The sequence below is a fragment of the Charadrius vociferus genome, unplaced genomic scaffold (genome assembly GCF_000708025.1).
Source record: "Charadrius vociferus isolate BGI_N301 unplaced genomic scaffold, ASM70802v2 scaffold311, whole genome shotgun sequence".
Taxonomy (NCBI): domain Eukaryota; kingdom Metazoa; phylum Chordata; class Aves; order Charadriiformes; family Charadriidae; genus Charadrius; species Charadrius vociferus.
The window spans coordinates 447,243-466,032 of NW_009646965.1; the positions used below are offsets into that span (position 1 = coordinate 447,243).

At 39.8% G+C, this 18,790-nt stretch overlaps 2 protein-coding genes across 2 annotated transcripts in view; one reads left to right on the top strand and one right to left on the bottom strand.

Annotated features, from left to right (window-relative positions):
• MCF2L2 (MCF.2 cell line derived transforming sequence-like 2) overlaps positions 1–18,790 on the top strand; it is a 153,090-nt gene that overhangs the window by 51,427 nt on the left and 82,873 nt on the right. Inside the window, exons 12-15 of the mRNA XM_009895295.1 lie at positions 673–864; positions 1,272–1,449; positions 9,805–9,908; positions 12,388–12,476. Coding sequence (XP_009893597.1) covers positions 673–864; positions 1,272–1,449; positions 9,805–9,908; positions 12,388–12,476 — 563 coding nt within the window. The remainder of the gene's footprint in view (positions 1–672; positions 865–1,271; positions 1,450–9,804; positions 9,909–12,387; positions 12,477–18,790) is intronic.
• B3GNT5 (UDP-GlcNAc:betaGal beta-1,3-N-acetylglucosaminyltransferase 5) lies at positions 16,355–17,531 on the bottom strand. The gene has a single exon (XM_009895294.1). It carries the CDS (start codon positions 17,529–17,531, stop codon positions 16,395–16,397), a length of 1,137 nt encoding a protein of 378 aa, XP_009893596.1. The 3' UTR covers positions 16,355–16,394.

Genomic DNA, 18,790 nt, shown 5'->3' on the forward strand with positions numbered 1-18,790 from the left:
TAGCGTCCCATAATTATGGTCTTAAATGATGAAAAGTAGGAAATGAAACTAAGAAAAAATTGAGCTGGGCTGAAATTTGAAATGAGAACCAAATGTATTCCAGTGCTTAAAAATAAACAGTTTACTGCTTGTTCAGTTATTTTCACTTTCTCTGATCTAGCTAGAATAGCAAGCTAAACGCTTTGGGAATGTCCGCATGCTATTCCAGCCTCATCTGAAACAGGAATTACCAAAAATTTACAGTAAAAGTCTGCTTTGGAATATTTTTAACTGAGTTTTATAGGCCTAAGGAGTTTTGGGGAGTTTTGATATGGTTCAAATATTCATTTCGGGTTTTGGAAAATTGTGTGACTGAAGACCAAAATCAGGTAGTACAGCTGACAGATTCGATTTGCAGCAACCACAGTAACACTTCTCCTCTTTGCTCATAATATTATTATTTTAGGTGTTACTGGACCACCTAGCCCACGAGAGCTGAGTTGAACTTGCTGTTGCTCTGTCTATCTAGGTGGGGTGACTTGTGGCCAGGAACTGTTGGGTGCTATGAAGTAACTTTCATTCCTTTTAGTGACATGTTAGGGCAAATCGGTATTTGATAGAGTAGAAGCAACACTTCACAACGTGGACTGTCAGTGATGATGGAGTCCTTCTTGTCCCATTTTTTCTTTAAAGGCAAGCCAGTGGTGTGAAGCTGGAATCTACCTCTTAGCTTCCCAAGCTGTGGACAAGTGCCAGTCACAAGAGGGAGCTGAAACTGCACTCGTTGAAATTGAGAAGTTCCTGGTAACAGCTAAGGAACATCAGCTGTCTAACCCGAAGGAGTTCTACAATCAGTTTGACATGATCCTCACCCCTGAAATAAAGGTAAAACCCCTCAGATGTGCATGCACTTGCTTAGAATTTCAAAATTGCCAATTGCCAAGTTGCCACAAGTGAGTGTACCGTGCTATATATTTGCGTCTGCTTAAATATGCCTCTTTCTGTACACCAAAATGACACAGAGCAGAGCACCTGGGGCAATATGTTTTACTCAGATGAGTAGTCATGGAACACATATGTGATTTTCTTCAGAGTAGTGCTGGAAAGACTGCATGAGTCACCATGTGCTACTCAGTGAAACTGAGGTCTCTGCGGAGTGCATAGGCTGGGTTGCATTAAACTGCAGCACAGTATGATATTCAGCTCTAGTCTGAGTGCGTAACAGAAGTACTTTCTTAAGTTGCTCAGTCCAGCACTGGCAACCATCTGTTGTCTACCTTTTCTTTGCATAGGCCAATGCCCAAAGAATTCTACAAAAACTAGAAGATGTACAAGAAATGTTTGACAAGAGGCAAGTAAGTCTGAAGAAGCTGGCAGCCAAACAGACCCGGCCAGTACAACCTGTTGCCCCACATCCTGAATCTTCCCCAAAGCGAGCATCACCAAAGATTACCAGACCAGCAGGAGTAGGTAGGCCATGAGCAGCTGCTTTCAGATGCGCACCAATGTTTTGCCCAGTCAGTCATGTTTAATTTTTGTTATCAGAATGAAAACTTGCATTTGATGTTCAGTGTCAGCCTTCTAGGCCCAGCTGTCAAAAATGAATGTGAAGTATCTGTCACTACAAACAAACAAGGGTGAATTAAAAAAAAAAGTTCAGGCTTCTCTTTCTAGGTCTAATCTACAGAGTGTATTTCTATGCTGTTCCTTAGTATGTCTTATAGTGCTAATTCTTGAAAATCCAAACCAGACCAGTCACCACGAGTATGCAAAGTAAGCATGAGAGGCTCTTTTACATTGCATATACTGTAATGTGAATATTTGGCTTTAAAGGGTCACAATCTCTCAATTTTCAATCAGATAATTGCAAAGGTCAAGGGTTCATTAGTGACACTGACTTATTTGTGCAATTTTTGCTTTTCCCCTCTACATAACTGTTTATTCACTTTCTAGTGTTGTCCTCAAGTAATCATAAAAGTTGAATGTTGCTTCTGTTTGGAATTTACTGAAAGTTCCTCATTTGAGGTTAGCATGTGCCTTTAACCAAGATAGCTATGTTCTGCAAAAAAGAAGATGGGTGAGGCTAATTTGAAACAGTACATCTTGGAGACCAACCACCCTGTACTTGGTGGCAGGAAGAAGTCATCCCTTTTCAGCAGAGATGGTTATAAGAAACTAAAAAATGGAACCTTAGGGCTTTTTAAAGGGGGAACCTTTAGCAAAAAGCCATGACAAAAAACTAATTTGCATGAAGAGCATGCAATAAACTTTGCTTTCTCAATGGGAACATTAGGACGGTCAGTAGCCTGACCATTTTGCTTTCTAGGCATACGACCGCAAGGTCACACAAATGGCCCTATTCTCCTCTGCTCCCCAACACTCATCCTTTCTCAACAAGGAAGATCATCTTCTCCTTCCGGTTACCATGCCAATTTGACATCTGTACTTTTTTCCCCCAAACCATGCTAGCTGTGTTCTTAATGTACAGTTGCTGCCTCAACTTTCAGCTTCACTGTTGGCTCGAGGCAAGCTGAGACCATAATGCCTTTGAAGGGGTTCTGCTCTGCTACCTCCATCCCCCAGTAATGTGTTCCCCTTTTGCACTGTTGTTGGCAGTCAATTAGCTGTATGAGTTGTGATTTACCTTGAAAACTCAATGAACCAGCTGCAAAAATGTAGTAGTTTTCCATTGCATGAGTTAGAAAAATGTAGGGAGCTCTCTGAAAATCATCTAGCCCAATCACCTTCTCAAAGCAGCACTAACTTTAAAGTTGGTCAGATTGTTCACTGTGTGGCCACTAGTGCTGAAGCAAAGAAATTTGCAGAAAAATGGGGTTATGGGGTCAGTAGGTCAGAGCTAGTCAGTCCCTGTTAGTGGTAGTGCAGTTCTAGAGTGGCTTTCACCTATTGTGAAACTGCATCTTCAGGCTAAAAGATAGTTTTGCATTCCTGTTTATGCATGCAGTCTCTGTGTTTGCGTTTCTTGAACTTCTTTCTTGCCATTTTAAAGCATTTGCAAATTTTTTTGCTTAAACTTTTGGTATAGGCAGAACCTTAAAAAAGAGTCACTAGTATGTAAATGACAATGCTTTAAATTTTGATTCTTGTCTATAGAGCCAATCCAATACTATCAGCTCTTTCACCGGAAATCACGAGGTGCAACCTTGCTCTGACCCTTCCATCGCAGTTCAGTGTAATACAACACAATACAGGATAACTGTGTGACAAAGATTAGCCTCTGATGACCTGTTGCAAATTAATAGGTAGATGAAATTTATTTTAAATTGTTGCTGCAGTTGTTCCCTGAGAAGATGCAAAGTGCAACGCAGTCCTCTTCAGATATTGGTAAGATGACTACAGGATCTGATTCGGTTTCTTTGTGCCCAAAGATGATTGACCTAGAGTACCTCTGTACAAAGAAACAGAAGTCCCGGACTATTTACAGTTTATCCTGGGGCTCAAAACCAGTTACTTTAACTGCTGTGCACTGTCCATGTATATTTACATATACTGTGTAATAGCATCCTTTGGGTATTACCCAATTGTCCACTACAAAGAGTTATAATTTGAATTTCCCTCAGAATGCCAAAGCACTTGGCAAGTACTGGTAAATATTTTGACCTCTTCGTTTTTTCAGAAAGAAAACTGAAGCACAGATAAACCGAGTGATTCACCAAGGAGTTTGGCAGTCTGAGTCTGAAATGTGGCTCAGAATAGAAACAGGGACACTGAGTCCCATTCCAAGCTGTGAAATTCTGTTCTTGAAGTTACCCTCTTTTGGACTTTCCTCTGTCCCCTTTCTTCACATTCATAGGTTCAATGCAGAATCAGCATTTATTTATGGGGATCAGCATTTATTTATTGAGCACCATCTTGGAAAAATGAGAGAGGCTAAGAGCACCTTCTTGAAACAGATATTGTATAACTCACTGTTATTTGTTACCCATACGTGAATATTTCTAAAAGCTTGCAAAATAGAATATGACAGCAGGAAAATACCATGTTCCTAGGCTGTGTCAATACAAAGGCAGGCAAAGGCAGTAAAATGTGGTAAGCAGAAATAGAAGACCAGAAAGAAAGGCTTTTGTCCCCAGGCAGCAGATGTAACAATACCACAGCAGCACTGCAATGGTTGTCTGTGAAAGGAAAAAAAGTTGCATTCGTTCCAGAATAGATTTTGTTTTGTTTCGTTTTTACTTGCTGACTCTCCCTTTCCCTAACAAGGAGTGACAGGGAAAATTCAATCAAATTCATGGTGCTAATGGAAAAATCTTAACAGATGTGAAGGCTCAGGCATGCAATACTCCGGTATTGTAACTGTGAGAATCTTCATTTTACGTGGACATATACATAGGTGAATACAGGCAGAGCTGATACCAGAGCTGAGAGAAAGGGCAGATTTCTATCAGGGAAATGACTGTGACAGTTTCTTATGTCTGTGTCCTTAGGGTCTCTGGTGACTCTTGGCACAGTGTTAGCTTAGCGAAGATCCAGAAAGGCAGCTCAGAGCTGCACTGTAAACTCTCCCTCACCCAATGCTTTTTGGTAGGTCTGGAAATTCTGAAGCAAAGCTTTAAATTCATCCCATTTTTGCTTGAAATTTTTGGTTTCACAAATGAACTTGTAAATTTTGCAGGGACAGGCCTGTTCAACATTGAAAAACTAGTACTGGAATTATCATGATGCTCAAAATTTTATGTCAGCTGGACTTTATGCACATTTTAGCTGTGGGAATCTGCTTAAATATTATTCACAAATCAACCCATAAAAGGCAGAAAACCCTCTGCTGACCCTTTTATAAGTGCCTTGAAAATATTTAAGTAGTATATATGACACCTCATTTTAAGGAGAACTCTGTTTACTCCCAGTGGAAGCTGCTTGAATACTGCTAATGGCTAAGCTTGTCCCTGTATGTGTTAGGAGGAAGGAGGGGGAAATTCCTTTGCTCTAGTTCTCTTCTGAGGGCATCATTTTTGATTATTTGACTACGTGTTTGTGCACTGCATTTCTGTGCAAAGCTCCTTAGCTGGAGTGAATTGGGATAAGTCCACAAAGTTAAACGGTGCAGGCTGGTATTTCCCATAGGCTGTCAGGCACAGTGGGATAAATCACAAAGCTGCAAACGATAATATAAGCTATTAGGGGAGACTGTAGTTAGCATTTCTCTATTTTCACTGGCTTGTAATTCTCCCAAACTCAAACTCTTTGAAATGAAACTTTCCCAAAGGCTATGTTCTTCAGCCTGATGCTTTCTTGGAAAACTTCAGTAAAAAATGGTTTGGCCTTTTCAGTGGACAAAGCTAGGAAAATTGTCTTAGTTACCTTTGTGGTGAGAACTGGAACATGGCAGTACAAAATAGTTTTGTCCCTTCCTAAAGTGTCGAGATTTGGCAGTATTATAAGCACTTGGGGAAAAAAAAAATCTCAGTTCATACACGTTCATTATGTATGAACTTGCTACAGTTTGGCTCCTATAGTCTCATTTCCTTTGTTGTCAGCAAAAATCTTTGGGACCCAGAGACAAAATGTGTTTCTTAACCCTTGCACTGCTTGTTTCCTTGCAGTATGATCTTGCAGCAGCTTAAGCCCTTCTTAATGCAGGGCTGTGACAATTTCCCTTTCTTCTGTCCTCTTTGCCCAACACAGCAGTGTGTTTGTGACTCTGCTGTCCCTCAGTACATAACTTGTGGGAAAAAAGAGAGTACTGAAAACTGTCACCATGGGGGGTGGGGGTTTTTTAGGGTTTTTTTTTTTGGCTAGTTCAGCTCCTCATCATCCAGTTCCATGAGCAGCAGTGCTGACAAGAAAGGAGACAGAAGTGTGTGGCCAGAGATTGGGAGGAAAGGGAGAACTGTACCAGACCCAGTTCAGATGGGTTTCAACTGTTCTGATGTCAGCTCTGAAGCTGTGGCTACTTACTGCTGCTTTTACTCCTGCTGATGTGGGAAAGAGAACCTGGTGCAATAGGTGTAAAGGTTTCAACCTGTTAAAAACCCAGTTAATGTGATTCAACCTAGTGCAATTGGAAGGGGGGATAATAACTTGTGCAACTACATAAAGAAATCTAGATTGAAAGAACAGTGAAAGACTGAAATCAGAATTGCTGGGCTGGGCATGTGCTCTTGAACATGTGAAGTGGCATACAATACTCAGTAACCTAAAAATTCAGTTCTAAAAATGTCAAGTTGGTCTCCCACAGTAGTGTATTCTCTTTTGATCTTTATCTGTGGGACTGAGAGCTCTCAATGTGATAACAGCCTGTTACCTCTGAGAAGTGTTGTGAAAACAGCTCAGTTAATATTTATGAAGCACTTGAATTGTAAAAAGGACTATTAGAAAAAAGACAATTATTTTCAGAGCAGGGATTGGAATAGCATATGGATAGTAAGGCTCTGGGGCCCCACTGAGAAATACAGATACATCAAAACATTGAATAGCTGCTCATGAATTAAGTGTTTTTGATTTCATGCGCTGAATGAGGAAAGGATTCTTAGAGGAGGGTGGACCAAGATGCCTTAGCAGGACAGAGGCAAAATGAGGGTTGCACATGTAGCTTTCCTTCTGGCATCTCTTGTCTTCTAAATGCTATAAATTGTTCGCATAGGGATTTCTTCGAGTGCAACATAAATGTGAAATACAGGAGCAGAGATGTTAAAATTTCTGTGAGCTCATTAAGCAAATAACATGTCTAACAGCACATTGTACATACAAAATCCATGACTCACCCTAGAAGGATCTTAGAAAGCCAACTTGGAACATGAAAGTCACATGGGGGAACACAGCTGGAGCCTTTTCAGTTCTTTAAATAATAAAAGTTAAACTGATTCCATCTCAGTTAAATGTGTACGGCTGCTCATCGGGTCCATTCCAGCATTCCTCACAGTCACTAATGTATAATACTCACTAACTAATAACATCTGGATAGAGAATAAAAGAAGAATGTCCTGCAAGAGTCAAGAGGATGTGTGCAGGAGAGGTGAGGCTGCAGAGAGATAGCTGACTCAGAAAAGATGGTGCATGTGATTTTCATTAATGGTTTTGAGAAACCACTGGTTTCTATAGTTCAAGATTCTTCTATAAACAAAGCAGAGAAAAAGAAAAGATGCTTTCGATTTTGTGGCTGTAGGGCTACTAGCTAGCATGCTTGGGCAATTCTGAGGAAACCAAGTAGCGTGTCTCCTTGCACAATAATATTCCACATATAGGGGCCTTGCTCTGTGCTTATATGGGCAGATTTTCAGGGGGCTTGACAGCATTTTTGCTAGAGCAAAGAGGTATAGAGTATATTGCCTAAGAATGGAAAAGGTTTTCTGTATTGTGTCATTAAGTGATAAACCTTAGATGCTCTGGTGTTCCTTTAGCTGCCTAAGCACGCTGTTTTGTCATCACCAGCATTCAAAACCACTATTAAATCATTAATTATCTTCAAACTCACGTTCCTGTGGGAAAGCATGAGCTGCAAGCCCCAATAAACAGTTTAGCAGACTAGTCGTTTCCATGCCTATTCTTGCCAAAGGACTTTGATTCTGCTGTAGGTGATTAGTGAGAATGCACAAACCCTCCCACAGAAAACAGATGGGGAAGTATGTGGTTGGGAAATTCACACAGGACCTAAGCGTAAAGCATGGTACTTATTTGAGGGGGGCTTTGAACATCTTGCAAGTGCTGGGTCTGTGGTGTAAACCTTGACGACAGTCTCTCACTTGCTAGCTAATGAGTTACATTTACCCTAGCAGGAGCAAACTTGAGCCCAGTTACCTAGATGGACTAATCCAGTTGTCTATGAGCACCTGGGAGCTGCATGTGGTTCTGTTTGTGCCTCATTGTGTGCTGTAGCCCCTCTGTGAGAGATGAACTCCTGAGAGATGGTGCCTGTTCCCTGCCATGCAGGACCAGGGTGGGGAAATGGATGAAACCACAACCTTTCCCCACAGGCAGCACAGCAAGTTGTCCTCACTGAATTTATTTCAGTCCTGGAGTGGTGAAGAGACTGCAGAGCGACATCGAGCACATACCCTTTCCTAGCAGCTTTAGGGATGGTACAGCCCACCTTACCGCTTGCTGTGGGCTAGGCGATAAAACAGTTATTCCATATTTTTCATGCAATGTGTTCATAAAAAACTAGTAAGCAGTACTAAAGCTCCATAGGAGAAACACAGTGGTGTTCCAAGTTAATACAAGTGGTAGACCCAAACCCTGCTTTACTGTACATATCCTTTCAATAAAAAGTTTACTTCTGCATACAATACCCCTTAACAATATTTGCTTTAAAAGCATTAAGCAATGTAAAATATTAATAAGTTCAAAATGAAATCTTCATTACTCATTATCCAGGGGAGTACTGTGAAACAACAGGATGAAACAACTTTGAAACCATGCATGTCTTAGATTGTTTATATAGTTTTCCTTTGTTCCTGTGCCTTTGTTCTTTCAGTAAGCAGTTGAACACCGTAACTTTCAGTTTCCTCAGCAGTACAGTACATTAATGACCTTGAAATGGCCAATTGTACTGAATTTTATAGGGGAGCTTCTTTTAGAAAATATTTCCAGTTCCAGAGTACTTAGCTGTTTCTTTCTAAATGACTCCAGAAACTACTTAAATGTAGTGACATACAGCAGTCTCTGAATATGGGCCATTCAATAACTCAAAAATACTCAGTCAATGTCCTCCCCATTCTAAGATGTCTGCATCTTTTTTTATTGCATCCCTCAGCTTCTCCCAGAGAAGAAGAAAAAGGTATTAGTAACAACGAAGAGTCTCAACACCTCAAAATATTAAACTTGGTGAAATCATTTTAAACAGAGTGTTACTGTATGCATTTGAAAACACCAGCTTTTATTTTTGGAAAAGTTCTTGTGCAATTAGAAAGTTTTCCCAGAGTAAAACTGAAAAGGACCTAATCTCAGAATTGCAACAATTTTGTTCTTTGTTGGCTGACCCAGATACTTCCATAATTTCATCTGGTATTCATATTTGTTTTTACCATGACATGCATGGTTGTCTGTATCAATTCAGCAACTAAGAAAAAGGAGAGCACTGTTTGCCTTGTATTTATAAAATGCGCACTATGAACTCATTATCAATTTACAACAGAGATCCAAAATGTAAGAGAGAGATAATTTTCTACTCAAGCCAAATGTGTGACTCCCCTTTTCACAGATCATTCTAAGCCTTTGCGTTGGACAGCAGTCTCAGGATAAATGGTTAAGTTGCTAAGGATGATTTTTATAGTAGCATTAGACAGCTCATGGTCAACTGTGATTTACAGAGGCTGCAAGGCCCAACAAACCTGACATAACAGAGCATATTCTGAGCTCGTTTCCTCAGATTTACTGCCATTACATACATGGTCACAGTGACTTGTTGAACACCTATATGATTACTCTTGACACTCCTTCATGTCATGAAACCTTACAGGGAACAATCCTTTATAATCTGACATTAACAACCAATTACCAGAACCAAAATTTCCCTTCTTTGAGAACCCATAAAAGTAACAACACCTGAGCTGAAAAACTACACAAGTGAAAATTACCCAACTGTTGATACACTTGGCCAACATTTACCTGTGCTACCCTAAAGATGGTTGCCAGGGCGGAAGCTAAACCAAAGCAGTCACAGTGTGGAGCCATAAGTGCCAATTCGAGACACAGTGGAGCACTGAACAACATAGCCCATCCCTTCTGCCGGCTGGTCCTTCACCAGCCACAATTCAGTTCTCTCCACTGATGTTACAGGAACTTTGCTCATTCCTTTTATTAGGAAGTAGTATTTCAACTTTTAGCACACATTTTCTAACGTGACTTTCTTTTTGACTCCTCCAGCTACCAACAGGAGGTCCACAGAAATATCCTGTCCTCCAAAGTCCATTTCTGAAGTAGAGTTATCAAAAAAGAAAAACATTAAGAAGACTAAAGGTGGAATTAAGGTAGGAGTATCTGTGTTTTGGGGACATCCCATATTGTGAGAGAACTCAAAACAATATCAATATAGGTTTCCATATTTATACTTGGAATTAAAATATTGAACATTTACAAGTTAATTCTCTGCTAAGCATTTTTTATTTACATTTCATCTTGCAGTTTGAAAGTTACTCAGATGACTGTTAAAAAAGATTTATGCTCATGTACATGGAAGAATAAGTTACACTAAATTAAAAATCACTTTCAAACGATGAAAAGCAAAATGTGGAGGCAATGTCCAACAATAATACATCGGTTCATCCAAAGTGCCCATCCTTCTTACCAGCATATGAACTGTTTTGTTTCTAAAACTGGAATCATATTCCAGCTCCTCTGAAGTTAAAATGTGTTATGTTCAGGGTTTTACAAAGTTATATATTTTCCCTCGTTTAAATATTTTCTAAGGGTAGTTTCTACACAAAGGAGGAAAGACTAGACATTTAATACTTAAAAATAAACCAGCCAACAACACCAAAAAAACACCAACAAAAAAATCCACTGTTACCTGTTGCTGCATGGGCAAGTACGGTTCAGGGAAATGTATTTTGCTTTTGTTGCTCTATGATAAGATTTGTTGCATTATTGTTTCTGCAGCAAGATTCTGTTTAGGACTCTGGACATCCTTATCCTTTCCTCCCTATTCCCAAGCCTGACAGCATTTAATAACCCTGCCCTTACAGCAGAGTGTCTTTTGTTTGAGCTGTAGAGACTGACTGGAATAACAAGCTATCAAGACAGTTGTTTGGCCCTCCTTGAGTATTTTAAGACTGGAAACAGAAGGAACCAGAAACTTCATTCATCTGCAGTTCTTATAACTAAGATGGCATGCAGCTGCATCCTGAAACTTTTCATTTGCCCAAGCTAGCTGAAATAGCAGTTTTCAGAGACCAGACTTCTCTTTTTCATGTCAAATTCAAGTAATGCCTTATTTGTCTTATTTAAAATGTTTGTGTTTAGATCATGTAAATGTACCTGTGAAAGAGACAGGACACTGAAGTTGTATTCCTAATGGTCTGTGCATAAACGTTTTGGAACTTTGCCGACATCCCCTTTAGTTAAAAGTTTAACAAGAACAAGGCAAAAAATCAAACCCTATGTAGTGCCAGTCACTCACAACCTTTTAAATAATAACATCCCTTTGTCATCATTTTCTTGCATCTTCCCTGCATTAAGATTCATATTATTAGCTCTGTAGAGCAGCATATCCTTAGAATGGTGAAAAATGCAATTTAAGGTATGTCTTGAGAAAGAAAAAAATAAGAGCGGGCCCTGACTGTGTTGAGAGAAATAATACGAGTAACAGTCAAAAAGAATAGCAAAAGAAGCTGGGTAGTACGGGAGAGAGGTATTCTCATCAGTAACACAGGTAATCAGTTGCATTCCTCCCACACAGGTAGATGGAAAAACATGGTACAAGCTTTATAAAAACATGTATTAATTAATTTTTAAGTCTACTTTCCAAGACTACAGTGCAAATTATGTTCCTTCTTCTTCCCTCCCATTGTTGCTACAAAATTTTTGTATTTTGTTCTGATAATAGCTCAGGTGAGGATAGTTTATTAATGGATTTCATCATCATCACCAACCAGCTAAATAATTTAGCTATATAGAACATAAGACAGGCCACTGCTTTTTTCCCCAGAATCAGCCCTTTAAAAATGAAAGTGCTCAGGAACCTAAAGACTGTACTGGAGTTTAGATATTGGCTTGGATTAACTACAAACTCAACAGCTGAGTTGATTTACTGAATTTGAAGAGTGCCTTTGAGTAAGCCCAAGTAGCACATGACTTTTAAAGCTGCAGGCAAGAGGAAAAGCCTACTTAAAACTTACCTGGAACACACTTGAAATGATCCAACTCTGCAAGACTGGACAAGTAGGTTAATATTTATCGAAGTATTACATACAAAGCCCGAGTCCATTTCAACCTGTGGACAGCCCTTGCACACGTGTCCTGTGCTCAGTATTTGAGGGTATGTGGTGTCTTACTTTCTACTAGTAGGAGTATTAAGACACTTCTCAGAGGCACCAGACAGATGCCCTACACTTGTCCATATGGCACTGTACAAACAGCTTTGAAAATGTGAAGTCTTTGGGTTGGTTTCAAACAAAAAAAAAAGTATTTCAGAAACTAAGGAACATACTGTTATGCCTGTAATTATCTACATAAGGAGATAATCCACCTTCTATGGTGGACGAAGATAAAGACTTTGCCCGGAGTCAAGAATGCCTCCCATGCCAATACTGACCAAAGAAGTAGAAAAAAAAGAGAGAAGAGGTATTCTTGATTTACGACATACACATTTAGAATTCCATTATTTTAACTTGTCCGCTCACTTACTAGACTAGATAGAATCTGGGGTTTATTCTTTGAAAGAGTTAAAGTTCTCCAAATAAAAGCACCAGCAATTAAATATTTTCACTTCTTATGTGTCTTTTTATTCAGATTGAAGTGATGCATGAAGCTAGTCAAGGAGGATCTAGCAGAGTCCTGGTGATGAGTGAAAGTGATGAGAACTTGTCAACAAGGAGGAGGTAAGGCTGCACACATGAGCCTGTATCATTTTTCTGTCCTTAGAATGCCGATAACTGCATTTATCGTACACTACCTACAACTTCTTTGCGGCTCATTAAGATTAAAAAATTAGGTATAATCAAGTCAATGAAATGCTTGCAACCACACATTTATACATAGTCTATCAGCTGGAGAAGCAAGCAATGTTTATCTTTTCTTTTGGTTTGGGGTCTTGGGGGGGGTGGGGTGTCCTTTGTTCTCTTCTCCACTATGATTTAGAAAATTTACTTATGTTATGCCACTCACACAGTTATGGGCTGAAGTTTCTTGATGCAAAAGCGTGTATTTCTAAAAACACTAGCTTGATACATTATGGCAGACAAATCGGAGACAGAAAAATGCAACTTAATATTACCTGAATTTAATTATACCCTATGAAGCTACTATCACTGGTCTCCAAAGCATCAGCTAGTTTTCAAAAGGTGCAGTGGGATCTGAAGCAGAACTATTTTAGATAGATACACATCTCTTGGGGAATGACTGCTTAAAGAGAACATACATATTTGGAAGTTAATATTAACGACAGGTGAACCTTTAAGATTTGGATCTCTGACACAGCTTTAGACCTAGAAGTTTGGTAAACAAATTTCCAAACTGTCTCCAACTATCTTGGAAATACCAATTTTGCCTTTTGTTCCACAAGAGGTTTGGTTCAAGGGAGAATAGAAAGGAAGCAAGGGAAGAGGGATGAGGGGGAGGCAGTTTGAAGTCCTCCCCTAAGAGGGGACTCAAAGTAGCATCTAAAAGCATCAGAACAGAGCCTGTCAGTTACAAAGAAAGCAACAAGAGATATTTACCACCTTTGTTGTGTTGTTTTGTTTTTTTTTAAAAGAAATAAGTCTGTTTATTCAAAACAAATTTTACAAAACAATTGTCTTTTTGTGGTACAGAGCAAAGTTTAAGAATAAATATTGAATACTTTGTATAAAAATTAGTAATATCAAAGGGAAACTGATGCAAACCAAACAAACAGGTAAAAACAATTTTAGCATTAAATATGCTGTGCAACAATGTCAAACTCTTAATGAGGAGTGACCATTCAGGCTGATACAGTTTTATCTGTAGAAGTAAAAGCTGTCAACCCTGCATTGGAGCACCGAGACTATTGTTTAAAAAGGTTCCAGATAAAGGTGTACAAATCTTAATTCAGTGTTTTGAACCAGAAAATAAGAAGTTTTCTAGCTTCTCCATTTTTTGAAAGGAGTGCCGTCATGTTTTCCTTTTTATTCAACAAGCAACTTCTTTTCACTGCAGCAGAAGAAAATGCATACTACAAACATCAAGGCCCTTTTAAGAAACAATCCAAACAAAACTCAAACCAGCTGTAAAACAAAGTATTTCAATGGTCAAAAGATAATGGCAAACTACATTTAAGCAGTGGTTTAGATGTTAGCTAGGTCATTACCCTACAGAAGTTTAAGCTACTTAAAACTTATTTTACCTTTGCTTGTATGCGTGAAAACAATAAATCCCAACACATAATTATGCTGGAAAAATTGTAGTCTTAGTAATACGTTTCAGTTGCATACTGCATACAAAGACCCTCTTCCCGTACAGTGAACAGGGTGGCTTTTTCTAGAAGTGCAGTTTTGCTGTGCAGCTTCTTGATTTAAATGGCTCACAACAGCTCAGAGATCTGATGAAGCAGCTTTCCTTCAGTACAGAATACTACTTTCTCTATATGAGCATTTATTTCTCTATAAGACAACAGGTTATATAGATCTAGGGTTGTCTTGTGTTTTGTTTTTTTTCTTTTAAAAAGACACACATCCTCAGTACTGTAATCAATCTGTTTAGGCAAGAACAGGAACTGGATTTATTCTTTCTAAAGTATAGCTGTTATATTCTTCAGTCATTCTGACACCAATAAACCATTTATTTGTGGGCTCTTTATATATCCAACATTTGGGTCCAGTTCAGATTCTTATTCTTTTCCTTCTGGAAAACCAATTATAGAAAGTTACATATTTCACTTAATCCCAGTCGCTACCTACCATCCATCTGAAACAGCAGCTTAGAGAACAATCAGCAAGCTCACTCTTGGAGTCTGTCTATGCTAACATATGCCATTAGCCATTCAAACAATTAAAACCTGCAGCACAGCTCCAAGAGCAGTAGCGATTATTTAAACAAAGGTTTACAACTTGTAGCTTAAAACTGCCAAGTCCCATATAGCTCTTCTACAGTAAAGTCAGAAGAAACAGATCAAGTACCTCACTGCTCCACACAGCGAGAAAAAGGCTAGTCTTAGACAGAAAGCAAGTAGCATTGCTCCTGTAATTAGCATGTTTCCAACAGATGCTTGATAATTTGTGAGCTTTTGCATTGTTATTGCTCTGCTACTTGACTCTTTCAAGCTTTCAGAAGTAGTTTTCTGACACTAGCTACACTAGAACTTGTTTCAACAACAAATCAGTTCACATGCAATATCTGACTGTACCATCTGTGGACTGTCCCCCCACTCCAGGAAGAGCTACCACAGGTTTGGCAATTAGCAACTAAAATATCTGTCCTGAGAGTCTGTGAAAACACCATTAGTGAGCTATACATGAAAAGACTGCAGACATCCTAGAACTTTGGTTCTCTACAATATTTATACGGCACCACAGTACAACTCATAATGGCTGGAGTTTGAGCATCACTTAGTTCTATCCTGATGCACTGGGTGTTTTGTACCTCCTGCTGGTGATATTAACATTGAAATATATTAAAGATACAGGGGTATGTGGACACAAACTACCCTGAAATTTTAAAGATAATCTTGTGCTTAAGACTTCAGGAGAAATATTTTAGTGATTTTGATTTGTGTACTGAGTTTCCGTGGACCTCCCTATCCCTTCACCGTGAAGTCAAACTTTGTGCAGAAAATACCCTCCCTCTTTGTTAGTACAAGCATGAAATTTTGCTTTTTAAAGTCTTTAACAGCTTCAAATTAGCTATAAGTAACATTCTTGGGGACTTTTGCTTGCTTTTCACCTTTAGAACCATGAGTATTGGAAAGCAGAAGCATTGTTAAAAAAAACCAAACTCATTTAGCTTATTTGCTTATTAAAGACTGCACTGTCTTAAATATACTGCTTCAGTTTTCAGAAGGTAGAGAAAGATTAACAAAACCAGTTCCATGAGTAATACTTGATTTTTATCCTTTCACATTCAGTCCCGATCTAAAGGGAGCTCCTTTGTTACTAAAAACAACTGATTCAGAGGGCACTCAAACACTGTTTCCCAATTTCAAAGATTTAGGGAGCTTTAAGAAAAAGATCGTAGCAGGTCTTCACTTCTAGCACTCACTGTTTGTCAATTGTGCAGGTCCAGACTTACTTTCAAAGCACTGAGAGATGGTGAATATTTGTAACCAATTTACGTTGCCTTAAACTACTGCAATAGTCTCATTCATTAAGTCAGAAATTCTGTTTTCCTTGTGTTTTGAAAGGTCTACTCCATTTTGATATAGCAGATTTTCTTTTTTATCATGTGCCTTAGTTCACATAGCTTTTAAAAAAAAAAAAAACCAACAACTTGTGACTTACTGACAAGTTCAAAGTAACAGACATTTTCACCAAGCATTTCAAAGTCTAGAAGTCCATTAGAGTTCCTTTAATCCAGACTTGCATCCCTTGAAGAGCGTAAAAAAAAAAAAAAAAAAACAACAAACAAAACCAAACCAGGCTATAATGTAAAAAGTTGCAGTACAATAGGAGAGTTATTCCAGTAAGAGTTTCTGAACAAAATTTGGGACCATCTTTCCCACCCTCCCATTCCCAACTCTTCACATTTAAGTTTTACCTCTTTCCATGTTTACACATATTTTGAATAAACAGCTAAAAAGTTGTTGCTCTGTTTTGGCTCAGTGGATCTTCAATGTAAATATTAAAGTATTAAGAAAATGCAGCTGAACAAGGATAGGTGTCCTCGTAGTATAGTTTACAGAGAAGCACAATATTGACTATTCTGCAGTATATTCTACCCCAAATCCCCGAAGAAAACTTTTTGACTTTGGGATCTGTAGCCTGCTTCCAGAGCTGGTGAAGATCATCTACGTGTCCATGAGATGTCATCATTTTGTTATAAATGCAGGGATGGTATGGAGCCTTTCCTTCCCCAGAAAAAAATACATGATATTGTGGTACGATTCCCATTTTATTGGCACAGAGACCCATGAAAACATCATCTATATAAAGACTTGTATTGAGAGTCAATGAAGCCTCATATACTTTAGCTGCTACATCATTTGATATTACATATGCAGCTCCTGCCGTGTAGTCCGGATAAGAGGGCCACTGATACATTTCATATGGAACATAGTATTTACTACTCCTGTCTCTTATGGGAGGGGATCCACGATGGACGCGACCAATCCAGAGATCTTGAACACCCATTTGTGCTAGACTTTGGAGATAAGCAACAAGATTTGGCATATGGATAAATATATCGTCATCTGCAGACATAAGGAACCTGGCATGAGGACAGTAGGTATTCACCCAGCTAAACTGCAAAAGCAATTTAAGAGTAAGATTGTGAAAAGTATCCAAGAAGTCTTGCTGAATCAAATCATTGTATTTCTGGTCTTCCAGCTGAAGTTCTCTTTGCAGCTGTGTATGCTGCAGATGATCTGTTGGTCGTCCTAAAGCAAAAAGAGTTTTAATGTTGGCATTAAGTTGAGAACGAACATACTTCTCATTACCCCAAGTTTGTCTGATTGCATCCCTACGATGACGGTTTTCGGGAGAAGTCTTCACAAACAACAGGAGAAGGACATCCTGCTGCTGACATTTCTCTCTGTGGTTGATCGTGTACTGGTAGCTTGATACTCTGTCCAAGTTATCCCTGTTGATAGACAGGCTGTCATTCACAAAATGGTAGCTATTTATGAGGTATCTGTATGAATAGGACTTCATATGGCTCATAATGTGATTATCAAATGGTTCCCAAAAAATCATAAGACACAGTATAAAGCAAGTGGCAAATATCTGCAAAAAATGGCATTTTCTGACTCTTCTGGGACTAACAAACATTCTGATGCAGTTTCTATAATCCTTAGTCTTGTTCAGGATCAGTGTTTTTACAGTGCCTGTGTTTTAGTTCAAGAGCACGGTGTCACCCCTTCAAGATAAGTGTCCATTGTATGGCATGTTGTCTTTCATTCAGTATCCTTTCATTCAGCTTTGTTCACAGATTTCACAAGTCATCTTTCTCAAAAAATGTTTTTCTTTGATTGAAAGAATGCAGACAGTTTTCAAAGATGAGACTTGCAGATGAGTATTTTCCCTTTGGGGCATCTTGAAGTGAACGCTACAGTTCTAAATCGGATCTTCTCATGTGTTTCTTTCCTTCGTGAAGATGAATACCTACCAATTGTAAAGAGGAGAAAAGTTTTAGTGAGCTGTTATTAACACATCTGGATTTAGGTTTGGTCACAGAAATGAGTTGACTACTCAGACACTCCCCGTCACCACCCGCCCACACACCCCCCAAAGAAAAGCTGGCAGCACCCACCTACACCCCCAAAAAAAAAACCTGGCAGCAAGTTAGAGGTTGTCAGTGGCCCAGAGCAAGCTTGAGGGAGGCTAGTGAAGGAGAAGTGGAACCCGACACAGAGGCTTCAGTTCTGACACAAGAAACTCTTTCTTAGAAAAGCCCACTGCCGTTAACCAACGGATGACAACATTTTGGTTAAACTCTCTAAGCTAGGAGGGAAGCCACACCTGGAGTGTGACCCAGTTTACAAGATGTCTTTGTACGGCCCAGTGAAGAGCGAGACCCTCGCAGAGACCTGCCGCTGCCCCCGGATGCAGGAGCGCCAGGCCACTGCCGTGGCCAGGGTCCCCCGACAGGCCTCACCTCACCTCCCTCACAGCCACCGCAGGTCCTCTGCGCTGCCGCCCTCCCCTCCAGCAGGCTCTCTGCGAGGAGGGCCCGGAGCCAAATGGGAGCCCTCGCTCCTGCCCGGCTGAGGGCCGCAGGCAAGGCAGGGCCCGTGCCTCAGTGCAGCCCCCCAGCTCCTGACAGGGCCTCCCTGAGGGAAAGTGCCCGCTCCGCGTGGTCCCCTTGCCTGTATCGCTCCTTTCTCCCCCAGCCCTGGTAGGACCACAACAGCTTCATCATCCAGCACAGCACTGCTCACCCACCTCGGCCCGACGGGCAGGCCTGTCGAAGGGAAGCAACCCTTTGACTTCCACAGCCAGCCTGAGGTTGGCTGAGAAGCACCACTAGTACAACCGTGCTCTGGCGCCACCATTACCAAACATCCCACATATCAACTTGGGACCTCTAC